The sequence below is a fragment of the Mustela erminea genome, chromosome 12, assembly GCF_009829155.1.
Source record: "Mustela erminea isolate mMusErm1 chromosome 12, mMusErm1.Pri, whole genome shotgun sequence".
Classification (NCBI taxonomy): domain Eukaryota; kingdom Metazoa; phylum Chordata; class Mammalia; order Carnivora; family Mustelidae; genus Mustela; species Mustela erminea.
In genome coordinates, this window is record NC_045625.1 from 13,358,219 (window position 1) to 13,374,127 (window position 15,909).

Genomic DNA, 15,909 nt, shown 5'->3' on the forward strand with positions numbered 1-15,909 from the left:
GGCAAAAGACGGTACTACCTAACTGATAGTATTAAAAAAATAATCCCTTTACTGCCTCTCTAAGTAAAGTTTTCTGAGGCTCAAATGAAATGATAGATGCAAAAATCCTAAGAGATCAACTCTCAGTTACCATGGAACCAGGCAAAAACAGAAATCCCTACATTTAATTACCCTAGAGTCCTAGGTTATGCCTAAATTTGATGTCTGGTCAAAGGACCAAGAAACTTCAAAGAAGAAATCTCTCTTGGAAAAAAAAAAAGATTTTATTTATTTATTTGACACAGAGAGAGAGAGAGAGAGCATAAGCAGGATGAGCGGCAGAGGGAGAGGAAGATAGTGGCTCCCCACTGAGCAGAGAACTCAATGTGGGGCTTGATCCTAGGATCAAGACCTGGGCCGAAGACAGATGCTTAACTGACCGAGCCAACCAAGTGTCCCAAGAAATCTCATTTTTCAAAAACTTATATTTTAATATTTTTTCAACAAGTCTAAAAATTTGGGAAAAAAAATTCTTGCTACTTTGAATAACTTACCGATGATATCTTGTTGCCTTTCAGATTGAGGACTCGCAAAGATTTTAACTTCTTCCCTAACCATACTGGGATACGTTCAATTTCATTTCCTGCAAGGTTTAGCTTTTGCAGATTATACATATTTTCTATGCCTTCAATTTTGCTGGAAACCAAAGGATAAAATCAAATTTAGTAAATACAATGATAGAGTTCCTCAATTGTTTGCTTAAGAATAATAGCCTTGGTTTTTATGTGGGGTTACTTTCGTAATTATAATTTGTTAACCTTTTTTATAAATGAGAACCAAACAAAAGTGGCTAAACAGAAATTGACCAGAACAGCTAAGCTGCCAACTTTTCATTACTGGGTCTAGGAATCTTACCTATCTTACTATCAGACTTTAGGATCCCACAACACAAAAAAGGAGAGTCTATCCATGGCATTACCACTACGCACAAGGAGCAGTACTAGCGGACAGCCAGGGTAGAACTGAACCACTCAATAGTACACTTTCCTATGTTGTACACAGCCCTGTACAAGAGATATCCTTATTACCCTAAGTCATCACCAAAAGATTAGCTATGACACAGCAGGGTATGTCTGCCATTTTGAACTGATGGACTCTCTAGAACACTATATTTATGAACATAAATATTTTAGTTAGAATATTTAAATCAATAAAACATTTATCATTCATATTGATGAATTTTCACTGATAAGATATTTTCCCAATTTAATTGATTACAATTTAATTGTCATTTTAAGTCCCTGGTAAATTTTCTATGGACAAATATTTCCAAACTTCTTTATTTTTATTTTACTGAAATTATTTTTATCAGGATTAATTTTTTATACAAATTTCACATTAAGGATTTGATTTCGTTTTTTCCCCTCTTTCATTTTCTGCCATATTAGAGCTTCTGCCACTGTTAGCGGTTTTGTTTTGTTGGCTACAATATCTTCCAAGTCTAAGGTGGGGGGAAGTATACAGGTATAAAGATTTTTAATATTTGATAATTGCATCATTTTGTTTTTAATAAGTGTTCTATGTGTGGTTTTTGCTACTGTCAGTTTTATTATGTTTATTTCTCAAGTAATACATATTATGAAATGGAAGCATAACTGAGTGTATTATAGCAATAAACAAAGAACATCAGGATAAACACATAGGATTAAAATACATTGAAATATCTTTAAGATCAAAATGACAGGGTTAAAACACTGCTTCATGTCACCTTTCTTAATGGAATAAAGCAGTGAGTGGATCAAAGACTCTATTTGTGAAAAGTTCCTGTCAAAATGGAATTAAAATAAAATTTGGTGTTCGTGTATCTCCTTCTTTGATAATGCTAGAAAGATATTATATTGTACTTCAGCAGTGCCAAAACATGGAAGCAGTTATCACATGTGAAGGGCTAGATTAGCACTGAATGAGGATCCAAGTGCCTGCTGTTTCAAAGAACTCTTGCAATTCAGTAATGTGGGCAACATCGACCTACCTCTTCAACAAAGACACCACTGCAATGCTACCTAAAGAAGCACTTACTTACCAGATTTTGTTATATGATAAGTTGAGTTCACGTAATTTTGACAGCTTGTCCAATTTCTCAATCTTCCCTATTAGATTATAGCTGAGATTCAGTACTTCAAGTTTAACGCATTTTTCCAAATTTTCGATATACTAATTGGAAACAAATGAATAAATACTTTATATGACAGGCACCTTAACATAAAGTACATGTATGTATGTGCATCAGGGGCTGTTTTGATCAGTCACCAGAGAATAATAAATGCTTCCTGCTCTCCTGGACAATCCCTTGCTACAGCTTCCTTCACCCAGGAATAGAAGCTCTCCTCGCCCCTCAGTGGACAACACTTCCTATGTATCAATAAAATCAAGATGATCCAACAAGTCCACGTCAACTTTTCTAAGCCTCTCCGCCCTCTCCTTGAAGTTGAGCTAGGTACTCATCCTCTTGGGCAACCTCATCTACCTTCTCCCTCCACAGTCTTGCATCTTTAATCTCTTTCACTCCTGGATCTTCCCCCTCAAGTATAAAACATCACTATTTCATGGATACCCGTCATACTTACTACATACCACATGTACCACTGGGCAATGGATACCAGTGAGCTAGACCACGTTCTCACAAGAATTGTGTACATTTGCTCCTTCTGCCTTCCATTTATTCTATTGGGAAGGCAAAATATCTTATGCTTTTATCATGTATTCAAATAGCTCTCCCCAAGGTGGTCATCCACACACCCATTCCACAAATATTTATCAAACATGGATTATGCGCCAGGGCTGTTCTAGGTACTAGAAATACACTGGTGAGTAAGGAGACCAAGGTTGCTTTCATTCACAGAGAAAGCCCCTACATAAACAACATTTCAACTGAAGTGTACTAACAAGAAAATAAAGATAACGTGATGGGGCAGCATGCAAGGCACCAAGGTGGCAGATCTGTCTACTGTGTTCACTGCATAGGCATAAATGCCTGGCACGCAGTGGGCACTGAATAAATATTTGTTGTTGAAAAGAATGAGTCATGGAGAAGGTAGCTAATGGCAACTGGGTGGTAAAAGAAGGCCTCACAGAGGAAGTACACTGAACTGAGACCTTAATAACAAGAAACCAGCTGTGTGAATATCTCGGGGCAGAGATTAACAGGCAGAGTAGAAAAATACAAAGGCCCTAAAAGACGGAATTTGGTTGGTTTGAGAAATAGAAGGGCTTTTTAACTGCCAAATCCAAAAGGCTTTCTTTTCTTAATCATGTCTTTAAAAAAAATTTTTTTTTAATTATCATGTTCATTTAGTCAGCATTGAGTACATCAGTAGTTTTTTGATGTAGTATTCAAGTGACTTCTAAGTATTCATCCTATTTAATGATTCTGTGACATTTTATACCATCCATTCCTGCTTGAAATTCTCCCTCCTTTGGCCTCCATTAATCATACTCCTAGATCTTCTGTTCTAATAGCCCCTTCAGACTTCTTCACTGGGTATGCCTCTCCTGTGGGTACTTTCTCTCTCTCTCTCTGACTCCCCTTCACTATTTCTCCTCTTAATCCCAGGCATTCCTCTAGGAAGCTCTAAGTTCCCAGAGATCAGAAACTAAGCTTATTTACCTGTATACTTATTCCCACAGCCTAACATAATGCCTGGCATATAATAACCATTCAGTAAATATTTACTACTTTGATTTCATTTTTGCAACTTGTAAACTCCAGAATGTCTTCTTTTTCCTTTTTAATTACACAAGACATAAATACACTCTAATAAAAATTTCAAACGAAACGTAAGAAGCCCTCTTCATGAAGAACCCAGGCCCCTGAAAAAAATCCCACTGATCAAAGGTAACCATTGTTAAGAGGCTGACATATAAACATCTGTATCTTTCTATTCATTTACATTCATATAAACACATATAGAAAAACAGAATTTTTAGAACTTACTATACAAAATGTTTTAGAATTTTTTTCATTAAGTGCACTGCAGACATTGTCCCACATTAATACATAGAGCTCTAACTTAATTTTTAAAGAAACTTAATAGTACCTCATCGTCTACAGAACCATAATTTATTTAACCAGTTCCCTATTGATAGAAATTTGGTTATTTCCAATTTATTCTATTTTAAATAATGCTTAATAAACATGACTACATAGGGGCGCCTGGGTGGCTCAGTGGGTTAAACCTCTGCCTTTGGCTCAGGTCATGATCTCAGAGTCCTGGGATCGAGCCCTGCATCGGGCTCTCTGCTCAGTGGGGAGACTGCTTCCCCCTCTCTCTGTGCCTACCTCTCTGCCTACTTGTGATCTCTCTCTCTCCTTGTCAAATAAAATAAAAATCTTTTAAAAAAATGACTATATAGATACTTCTGGATACCTGTGCATGTAATATTGGTAGAATAGACATCAAGGAGTAGAACTGCTGGGTTAGTAAATATAAATTCAGTAAGTATAAACTCAATTGCTGAATCAAATAAGCAGACTTGATATTTGGATAAATTCTATCAAACTGTCTTTCTAAAATGCAGGAGCTTTGTGTAGTCCCACTGAGACAATATGATAATACTCACTTCCCACATCTTTCTGAACACTGAAATAATCCTTTTAATTCTTGTCCATTGACATACAAGAATGAAAATCTTATCAAACAATTGTTTTCCTATTTTTTGATATTAATAAAGTTAAACATATTTTCATATTATTATTAGCCATTTATAATACTTTTGTGAATGCCTTGTTCATATCCTTTGCACATTTTCCACTGAGTTGTCTCTCTTACTGAATTGTATAAGCTCTTTATATTATATGGATATTGTTATATATGTTGAAAACACTCCCTGAGAGTTTAACTTTTTAAAAGATATCTTTCATTAAACACTTTAATCTTTATGAACACTAAATCTGCCAATATTTTTCTTTGTGGCATTAAGGTTGGTGCTTGCTTAAAGGGCTTTCCCAACTCTAAGATTTAAAAGATACCCTCCTATATTCCTTCCTAATACTTCTATAAGCATTTTTGTGGGTTTTGTTCTGGTTTCACTAAATCTTCAACCTTCTGGAATTAATTTTTGTGACTAATGTAGTAGACATCTAAGTTTATATGTTTTCCAATTAAAAAGTTTAAGTTGTCTTTTACAATGTGTTCATGTGTACAGTTTACAAATAAAGTAATAAACACTCCAGAGCAGAGATCAGCAAATTTTTTATCGAAAAAGCCACATAGTAAATATTTTTGGTTTTATGGGCCATAAGGTCTTTTTGACAACTATTTACCCTTGCTACTGTACTGCAAAAACAGCCACAGACAATGTGTATACAAATGAGTGTGACTGTGTTCTAATAAAGTTTTATTTACAAAAATAGGTGGCAGGCCTGATTTGGCCTATAAGTTATAGTTTGCCAACCCATCTCTAGAAAGAATACAGTAATGTATAGAATAATAAGAGCTTATGAATGTGAAGATGTCATACTTATGATACAGAACTTTCACTGGAAACAATACAAGGTCTGCTACAAATTAGGTGACATTAGGATGAGATGATACTATAAATCTAATAAAATCTTTTAATTTTTAGTTTTAAAACAGAGAAAACTTTTTAAAAAATGCTGGTAACCTACCCTAAATTTCTTGCCACCATCTTTAGCAAGTGAAAGGTTCAGAGACTTCACCAAAGCCAAATTGTCCTGTTTAGTAAGTTTTTTAACAAGGGCCTCTGTAATATATCGAACTCCTGCATGTGAATCAGCTTCTGAAATGACAGAAACAGATCATCATCAGTAGAACAGGACATCTCTGAAAAACAAATTATTTTGATGTTATATAACCAAAAAAAATTTTTTAAGCCATACAAATATAAAAAGAGCTGGTTAGTTCTAATAACTGCAATGTTTTAATAATATTTTATTTTATGTAGCATTATAATAATTGCATACATCTACAGTAATGTCAGTAAGTTATGCTTCACAAATATTAGTTCTGTGCCAAGCTTGTACTATATACTTTACACTTACAATTTAATTTGTACATTTAAAATAAAAATTACTAAAAAAACTACTGGACCACGAGGGGAGAATTTGAGAGATAACTGATACCATAAGATGAAATAATATTAGAATAACTGGGATCCCAGAAGAAGAAAGCGAGAAGAGCGAAGAAGGTATATTGGAGCAAATTATAATAGAGAATTTCCCTAATATAGCAAAGAGAACAAGCGTTAAAATCTAGGAGGCACAGAGAACCCACCTCAAAATCAATAAAAATAGGTCCACACCCCATCATCCAATAGCAAAACTTACAAGTCTTAGTGACAAAGAGAAAATCCTAAAAGCAGCTCGGGAAAAGAAGTCTGTAACATACAATGGTAAAAATATTATTTTGGCAGCAGATTTATCCACAGAGACCTGGAAGGCTAGAAAGAACTGGCATGATATATTCAGAGAACTAAATGAGAAAAACATGCAGCCAAGAATACTATATCTAGCTAGGCTATCACTGAAAACAGAAGGAGAGATAAAAACCTTCCAGGACAAACAAAAACTAAAAGAATTTGTAAACACCAAACCAGCCTACAGTAAATACTGAAAATACCTTCAGGAAATCTCTTTCTCTAAGCAGAGAGAGAGCCTAAAAGTAGTAGACCAGAAAGGAACAGAGACAATATACAGTAACAGTCAACTTACGGGCAATAAAGTGGCACTAAATTCATATCTTTCAATAGTTACTCTGAATGTAAATGGGCTAAATGCCCCAACCAAAAGATAAAGGGTATCAGAATGGATAAAAAACCAAAATCCATCAATATGCTGTCTATAAGAAACTCATTTTAGACCCAAAGACACCTCCAGATTTAAAGTGAGGGGGTGGAAAACAATTTACCATGCTAATGGATGTCAAAAGAAAGCTGGGCTGGCAATCCTTATATCAGATAAATTAGATTTTAAGCTAAAGACCATACATAAATAAGAGATGAGGAGGGACACTGTATCATATGCAAAGGGTCTGTCCAACAAGAATATCTAACAATTTTAAATATCTATGCCCCTAACATGGGAGCAGCCAACTATATAAACCAATTAATAACAAAATCAAAGAAACACATCGACAATAATATAATAATAGTAGAGAACTTTAACACCCCCCTCACTGAAATGGACAGATCATCCAAGCAAAAGATCAATAAGGAAATAAAGGCCTTCAATGACACACTGGACCAGATGGACAGCACAGATATATTCAGAACATCCCATCCCAAAGCAACAGAATACACATTCTTCTGTAGTGCAAATGGAACATTCTCCAGAATAGATCACACCCTGGGTCACAAATCAGGTCTCAACAGGTACCAAAAGATTGGGATCATTCCCTGCATATTTTCAGACCATAACACTCTGAAGCTAGAACTCAATCACAAGAAGAAAGTTGGAAAGAAGTCAAATACATAGAGGCTAAAGAGCATCCTACTAAAGAATGAATGGGTCAGTCCAAGAAATTAAAGAAGAATTGAAAAAATTCATGGAAACAAATGATAATGAAAACACAACTGTTCAAAATCTGTGGGACACAGCAAAGGCAGTCCTGAGAGAAAAGTATATAGCGATACAAGCCTTTCATAAGAAATAAGAAAGGTCTCAAATACACAAACCTAACTCTACACCTAAAGGAGCTGGAGAAAGAACAGCAAAGAAAGCCTAAACCCAGCAGCAGAGAGAAATAATAAAGATCAGAGCAGAAATCAATGAAATAGAACCAAAAGAACAGCAGAAGAGAACAACGAAACCAGGAGCTGGTGTTTTAAAGAATTAATAAGGTTGATAAGCCCCTGGCCAGACTTATCAAAAGGAAAAGAGAAAGGACCCAAATAAATAAAATCATGAATGAAAGAGGAGAGATCACAACCAACACCAAAGAAATACAAACAATTTTAAGAACATATTATGAGCAACTCTATGCCAGCAAATTTGACAATCTGCAAGAAATGGATGTATTCCTAGAGACGTATAAACTACCACAACTGAACCAGGAAGAAACAGAAAACCTGAATAGACCAGTAACTAGTAAGGAGACTGAAGCAGTCATCAAAAATCTCCCAACAAACAAGAGCCCAGGGCCAGACGGCTTCCCAGGGGAATTCTACCAAACAGTTAAAGAACAATTAATATCTTATATCCTGAAATTGTTCCAAAAAATAGAAATGGAAGGAAAATTTCCAAACCCAGTTTATGAGGCCAGTATTACCTTGATCCCCAAAACAGACAAAAACACCATCAAAAAAGAGAATTACAGACCAATAACCTTGATGAACACAGTTGCAAAAATTTTCACCAAAATACTAGCCAATAGGATCCAACAGTACATTAAAAGGATTATTCACCAAGACCAAGTGGGATTTATTCCAGGGCTGCAAGGTTGGTTCAACATCCACAAATCAATCCATGTAATACATACATTAATAAAAGAAAGAACAAGAACCATATGATACTCTCAATAGATGCTGAAAAAGCATTTGACAAAGTACAGAATCCTTTCTTGATGAAAACTCTTCAAAGTGTAGGGATAGAGGGTACCTACCTCAATATCATCAAAGCCATCTATGAAAAACCCACAGCGAATATCATTCTCAATGTAGAGAAACTGAGAGCTTTTCCGCTAAGGTCAGGAACATGGCAGGGATGTCCATTATCACCACTGCTATTCAACATAGTACTAGAAGTCCTAGCCTCAGCAATCAGACAACAAAAAGAAATTAAAGGCATCCAAATTGGTAAAGAAGAGGTCAAACTATCACTCTTTGCAGATGATATGATACTTTATGTGGAAAACCCAAAAGACTCCACTCCAAATCTGCTAGAACTTGTACAGGAATTCAGTAAAGTGTCAGGATATAAAATCAATGCACAGAAATCAGTTGCGTTTCTATACACCCACAAAAAGACAGAAGAAAGAGAAATTAAGGAGTAAATCCCATTTACAATTGCACCCAAAATCTTAAGATACCTAGGAATAAACCTAACCAAAGAGGCAAAGAATCTGCACTCAGAAAACTATAAAGTACTCATGAAAGAAATTGAGGAAGACAAAAAGAAATGGAAAAACATTCCATGCTCGTGGATTGGAAGGACAAATATTGTGAAAATGTCTATGCTACCTAAAGCAATCTACATGTTTAATGCAATCCCTATCAAAATACCATCGCTTTTTTTTTTTTCAAAGAAATGGAACAAATAATCTTAAAATTTATATGGAACCAGAAAAGACCTTGAAAATCCAGAGGAATTTTGAAAAAGAAAGCCAAGGTTGGTGGCATCACAATTCCAGACTTCAAGCTCTATTACAAAGCTGTCATCCTTAAGACAGTATGGTACTGACACAAAAACAGACACACAGATCAATGGAACAGAATACAGAGCCCAGAAAATAGACCCTCAACACTATGGTCAACTAATCTTTGACAAAGCAGGAAATAATGTCCAATGGTAAAAAAGACAGTCTCTTCACCAAATGGTGTTGGGAAAATTGGACAGCCACATGCAGAAAAATGAAACTGGACCATTTCCTTACACCACACACAAAAATAGACTCAACATGGAAAAGACCTCAATGTGAGACAGGAATCCATCAAAATCTTTGAGGAGAACACAGATAGCAATCTCTTCAACCTCAGCCAGAGCAACTTCTTCCTAGAAACATCGCCAAAGGCAAGGGAAGCAAGGGCAAAAATGACATATTGGGACTTCATCAGGACCAAAAGCTTTTGTACAGCAAAGGAAATAGTCAACAAAACCAAAAGACCACTGACAGGATGGGAGAAGATATTTGCAAACGACATATCAGATAAACGGCTAGTATCCAAAATCTATAAAGAACTTATCAAACTCAACACCCAAAGAACAAATAATACAATCAAGAAATGGGCAGAGGATATGAACAGACATTTCAGCAAAGAAGACATCCAGATGGCCAACAGACACATGAAAAAAGTGCTCCACATCACTCAGCATCAGGAAAATACAAATCAAAACCACAATGAGATATCACCTCACACTAGTCAGAATGGCTAAAATTAACAAGTCAGGGAATGACAGATGCTGGAGAGGATGTGGAGAAACGGGAACCCTCCTACACTGTTGGTGGGAATGTAAGCTGGTGCAGCCACTCTGGAAAACAGCATGGAGGTTCCTCAAAAAGTTGAAATTAGAGCTACCCTACAACCCAGCAATCAAACTACTGGGTATTTACCCTAAAGATACAAATGTAGTGATCCGAAGGGGTGCATGCACCCAAATGTTTATAGCAGCAATTTCCACAATAGCCAAACTATGGAAAAAGCCTAATTGTCCATTGACAGATGAATGGATAAAGAAGATGTGGTATATTTATATAATGAAATATTATGCAGCCATCAAAAGAAATGAAATCTTGCCATTTACAATGACGTGGATAAAACTAGAGGGTATTATGCTGAGTGAAATAAGCCAATCAGAGAAAGACAATTATCATATGATCTCCCGATATAAGGAATTTGAGAGGCAAAGTGGGGGGTTTGGGGAGTAGGGAAGGAAAAAATAAAACAAGATGGGATCGGGAGGGAGAAAAACCATTAGAGACTCTTAATCTCACAAAACAAACTGAGGGTTGCTGGGGGGAGGGGAGTATGGAGAGGGTGGTTGGGTTACGGACATTGGGGAGGGTATGTGCTATGGCGAGTGCTGTGAAGTGTGTAAACCTGACGATTCACATACATGTACCCCTGGGGCAAATAATACATTATATGTTAATAAAAAAAATAAAATAAATAAATAACCGTGTATTGAGCATATATTTTTTTAAAAATAAAAAAATAAAAATTATTATTTCCATTTTTTTTAAAAGATTTTATTTATTCATTTGACAGAGATCACAAGTAGGCAGAGAGAAAGAGAGGTGGAAGCAGGCTCCCTGCCGAGCAGAGAGCCTAATGTGGGGCTCGATCCCAGGACCCTGGGATCGTGACCTGAGCCAAAGGCGGAGGCTTTAACCCACTGAGCCACCCAGGCGCCTCTATTTCCATTTATTTTTAAAAATTATAATAGTTTGCTCAAGATCTTGTGTCTAATGATGTGGAAGTCCAGGACTTGAACCCAGGCAGAAGAATCCAAAATTTATACTTTTAATCATATGCAGCATTGAAGTTTTAGCAATTTTTTTTTTTCTTAGAGAAGGAGAGAGAGAGGTAGAGAGAGAGAAGGGGTGCAGAAGGAAAGGGACAGAGAGAATCTTAAGCAAACTCCACACCCAGAGCAGAGCCCAAAACAGGGCTGGATCTCAGAGCCCTGAGATCATGACCTAAGCCAAAATCAAGAGTGGGATGCTTAACCAACTAAGTCACCCAGGTGCCCCTAGTGTTTTGTTTTTGCTGTTTTTTTAAATAGTTATCCATTTTTTACAGTGCTAAATTACCTAGTTTTTTTGTTTTATTTTGTTTTAATAAACTGTCACTAATCTGCTTCTTTGGGTTTTTTTTTTTTTTTAATTCCAATCTAAACTTCAGAAACACCAGAATTCTTAAAAATCCTTTTTTTTTTTTTTTTTAAATGGTGAGAATCTCAAATTTGTTGCTCTTTTAAACAGAGAATAACCCAAAGTAGTAACTTCATGGACAGCACACCCTATCCTAAGCCTGGACGTTGCTGTCAAATATTCCTAAAGCCGTCTTACATTTTCAAAAGCAGCTTTAAAAAGAAAATTCTTTCTTTAGGAGTCAGAATAAATTAATGCTGCATTCAGATCCAGGCTGTATGACAAAGTTTCCCTATGATTATTTACAATAAGTTAACATTACATTTATTTTGGTTCAAAATTATATGCTTTTTTCCCTTAATTTGGGCTGTTCTAGGAAAGAAAATGACTAATATTCTAAAATATTAATCAAATTAGAGTCAACTGTGTACCAACTGACAGCAAGGGTATAGTTTAAACTCAATCGCTGATCAAGTTTAGTAATCAAAACTGAGCAGAGAGATAGCTGTGATTTCATTAGCAAAGAAATCACATAGTTTTCATTCACATTCAGTTACTTTAAATAGTCTTTTAGAAAAAAATAATGTATTTCTGAAAACAGATTCCCACAAGAATAGACTGCTTTTATGAAAAAAATAAAAACAAAACCTTGGAGAAACATATACATGTCCCTTATGGGGACATGATAAACAGTTTGCCAATAAGCAGACTGGAACAACCCAAGGGTAGATCACGTTTTTGTACTGAATTAATGCACTTCACTCTGAAGTCAACAGATATGCTTTTCTTCTAACCAAGGATGATGGCTAATTTGGCATATGAGCTTTAAGATACTCTCCCACCACAGGAAATAAAGCTTCCTCTTTCGAGAAACTTCCCTCTCCTAACCCTTTTAGACAGCTTCACCCTCACCCAGAGGCCTCCATCCTCCACTGTCCCTATACGCTTTCTGTCGGTATAGGTATATGACAATAGGTCATGTTAGTACAAAGATATATATTTCACTTGGACCAAAAATGTAAGTTCAGTAATTTTCCATCTCTACTCTAGAATATGTGTTCAAATTCGTAGATTAAAAAACCTTATCTTTGGGACACCTGGATGGCTCAGTTTGTTAAGCAACAAACTGAGGCTCTCAGGTCATGATCCTGGAGTCCCAAGATCGAGTCCCACATTGGGCTCCCTGCTCGGTGGGGAGTCTGTTTCTCCCTCTGACCTGTCTCCTCTCATGCTCTCTCTCTTTCTCTCTCTCTCAAATAAATAAATAAATGAATAAATCTTTAAAAAATCAAAAAAGAAAAACATTACCTTTATGGTCTTGGTAGTCTGAAAGCACCGTGTTTTCATCTGTAATCTCAACTTGCTCATTCCATTGTCCTCCAAAATGAAGAGTCTCAGATCCACTTAAAGGTGAAAGTGACCTAGATCTCATACTGGACATAAGGGATGGTGTACTAGGAGAGTGAGGTGATGGTGGCATCTTTGCATTGGAAAACTTTCGCTGAGAACCTTTCTTCATGGCAAGAATAAAGCCAGGTGTCCATCAAAACCTGTAAGAGTTTTCAGCATATTTAACAAGGTCAATTTTTTTTTTTTTTTTTTAAAGATTTTATTTATTTATTTGACAGAGAGAGATCACAAGTAGTCGGAGAGGCAGGCAGAGAGAGAGGAGGAAGCAGGCTCACCGCTGAGCAGAGAGCCGGATGCGGGACTCGATCCCAGGACCCTGAGATCATGACCTGAGCCGAAGGCAGCGGCTTAACCCACTGAGCTACCCAGGCGCCCCTAACAAGGTCAATTTTTTAGAGCTCTCAAAACTATTATCTACTTCTAGAATTTTTTTTACATTCTGCACCCAAAGTGGGACTTGAACTCATGACCCCGAGATGAAGAGTCACACATTCTACCAATTAAGCCAGTCAAGTACCCTTATTTCTTGAGTTCTGAAGATGACAAACTTATAAACTCAGAGGCTACAGATGCTAGGACCCATACTACTCCCAAGCTGATGGAAGCAGACACTGCTTCAAACACTGCTGATCACATTGCCAGAGGGAAAGAGACCTCCAGAGGCTCTTGTACTGACACATGCTCCAGCCAGAAGTCTTCCCTATCTTTCTCTTCTCTACTGGACCAAACTAATCACAGTATCCCTCATACCCAAAATGGGTCCTAGAATGTAGGCAGCTGGAAATGTTTGACAACCAGCAGTATTTAATACTGACAACTACTCTCTCCTTCCTGTTAGAGTTTCTTCTTTCATTTCTGGGACACCACATTCTCCTGGTATCCCCTTACCTTTGTGGCCACTCCTCAGCTTCCTTTGCTCACTCATAGTCCTGTATCCAATCTTCAAATATCAGAACTCCTTAAGTCTCTTTGACTCTCTCTGCAATCTCACTTTAGATGATCTAATACACACCCATGGCTCCCAATGTCACCTGTATATTGATGTTTATATCTGCAATCCAACCTCTCTCTGAGTTCCAGACTCCTGTTCCCAGCTGTCTACTTGATATTTCATTGCCATCCTACACTTAACACATCCAAACTGAATTTATCACTCCACCCATTCCTTCCATATAGAACAACACATGAATGGTAAGTGCACAGCTCCATGAACTGTCATACAGTGAACCACCAGTATCCAGATCAAGAAACAGAATATTACCAGAACCCCAGAAGCCACTTTGTACCCCCTTCCAATCATTAGCCAACATACATGGGTAATTACTAACCTGATTTCCAATACGAGAGATTTTTTTTTTAACTATTTAAGATTTTTATTTTTAAGTATTTCTACATCCAACATGGGGCTCGAACTCACAACTCTGAGATCAAGAGTCACATGCTCTTCAGATTGAGCCAGCCAGGTACTCTATAATCTATTTTTGAACTATATGTAAACGAAATCATAGAATAGTTTTTATATATGCCTCCTCTGTTAAATATTGGGTTTCCGATATTCATTCACATTTGTCTCATGCTATTAGAAGAACATCTGATTGCTTCAAACCATGTGCCTACTATTGCTTGTCCACAAAATCAATTTTGTTGAAGTTCAGGTCTTCCAGAAGGAATGAAAGCACTTATTAGGAAAGGGATCTTAGTCAAATCCCTTTACTTTTCAAAAGAAAATTAAAGCCCAGAATGGTAAATGACAAGGCGAGACACTATAGTAATGGTGAGAATCAGTTCTCCTCTCAAACTAATTTGTAAGTCAAATCATGTAACTAATCTAGTAGAATGTAGGTTCTATGAAAGTAGTCATATTGTTCACTGATTTATTCCAGGCCTAGGGCAGAACTTAGCAGAAAGTAGATAATTAATTTTATCTAATGGAGTACTCTGAAGAACTGATAAAAGGCACTTATTTAGTACCTCAACAAAAGGATATCTTCTTGTGCTGTATTAGTCCTCAACATCAAGAGTCCTAATGCACAAGGTCAGGTTTATGCAAAAAAGATTTTCATGATGTAAAATTACTTTTGTAAGTATAACCATTGTAAAAATCATAAGTTTGACAAAATTTAGACAAAAAAATCTTATAAAATGGGATAGGTCTTCAGCAAGGCTGTACTAACAATGATCTTATTTTTGCTCAATATCTATAATCTCCCCAACTCTCCTGTCTTAAAATGTGAAGACAAAACACAAATTAAGTTTTAGAAAAGTTGGGGCACCCAGATGGCTCAGTCAGTTGACTGTCTACCTTTGGCTCAGGTCATGATCCCAGGATCCTAGGATTAAGTACCGCATTGGGCTCCCTGCTCAGCAGGAGTCTGCTTCTCCCCTTCCCTCTGCCTCTTACCCCCACTTGTGCTCTCTCTTGTGCTTACTCTCCCTCTCTCTCAAATGAATAAATAAAATCTTCAACTTTTTAAAAAGATTTTTATTTATTTATTTGACAGAAATCATGAGTAGGCAGAGAGGCAGGCGGGGGGGGGGGGGCGGGCAGGAGCAGATTCCCCAATGTGGGGCTCGATCCCAGGACTCCAAGTTCATGATCCAAGCCAAAGGCAAAGGCCCAACCCACTGAGCCACCCAGGTGCCCCCCAAAATCTTTAACTTTCAGAGAAGTTTTCAGTTCAAAGATTTTGGGCAGCTCCAATGTTAATGCTATATAAATTATAATTAGAATGAGATATTATAATGGTTTGATGTGTGAACACCTTCACAAAGTACATAGGTATTGTTATACAGGCTGGGATTATGAAGAAACTTATTTGTTACATGGTTGGAACATACATAATATATAGAAAAGAGAGGTGCCATTAATATAGTCAGTCAATTAACCAATAATTAAGAGATATAATATCTTTCCTTGATGATACAGTCATTCTAGGAATGCTGATCTTACCCAAAACATGTCTAGAATTCCTCT

The 15,909-nt window shown here is 36.7% G+C and overlaps 1 protein-coding gene across 7 annotated transcripts in view; it reads right to left on the reverse strand.

The window, feature by feature from the left end:
• The window catches only part of CNTRL (centriolin), an 89,876-nt gene that overhangs the window by 69,544 nt on the left and 4,423 nt on the right, over positions 1–15,909 (reverse strand). For all 7 annotated transcript variants that reach the window (XM_032308548.1, XM_032308546.1, XM_032308545.1 and 4 more), the window contains exons 2-5: positions 12,834–13,075; positions 5,648–5,778; positions 2,063–2,193; positions 534–675 (exon numbers count right to left, since the gene is read on the reverse strand). In XM_032308548.1, coding sequence (XP_032164439.1) covers positions 534–675; positions 2,063–2,193; positions 5,648–5,778; positions 12,834–13,044 — 615 coding nt within the window. In that variant the 5' untranslated portion in view covers positions 13,045–13,075. The remainder of the gene's footprint in view (positions 1–533; positions 676–2,062; positions 2,194–5,647; positions 5,779–12,833; positions 13,076–15,909) is intronic.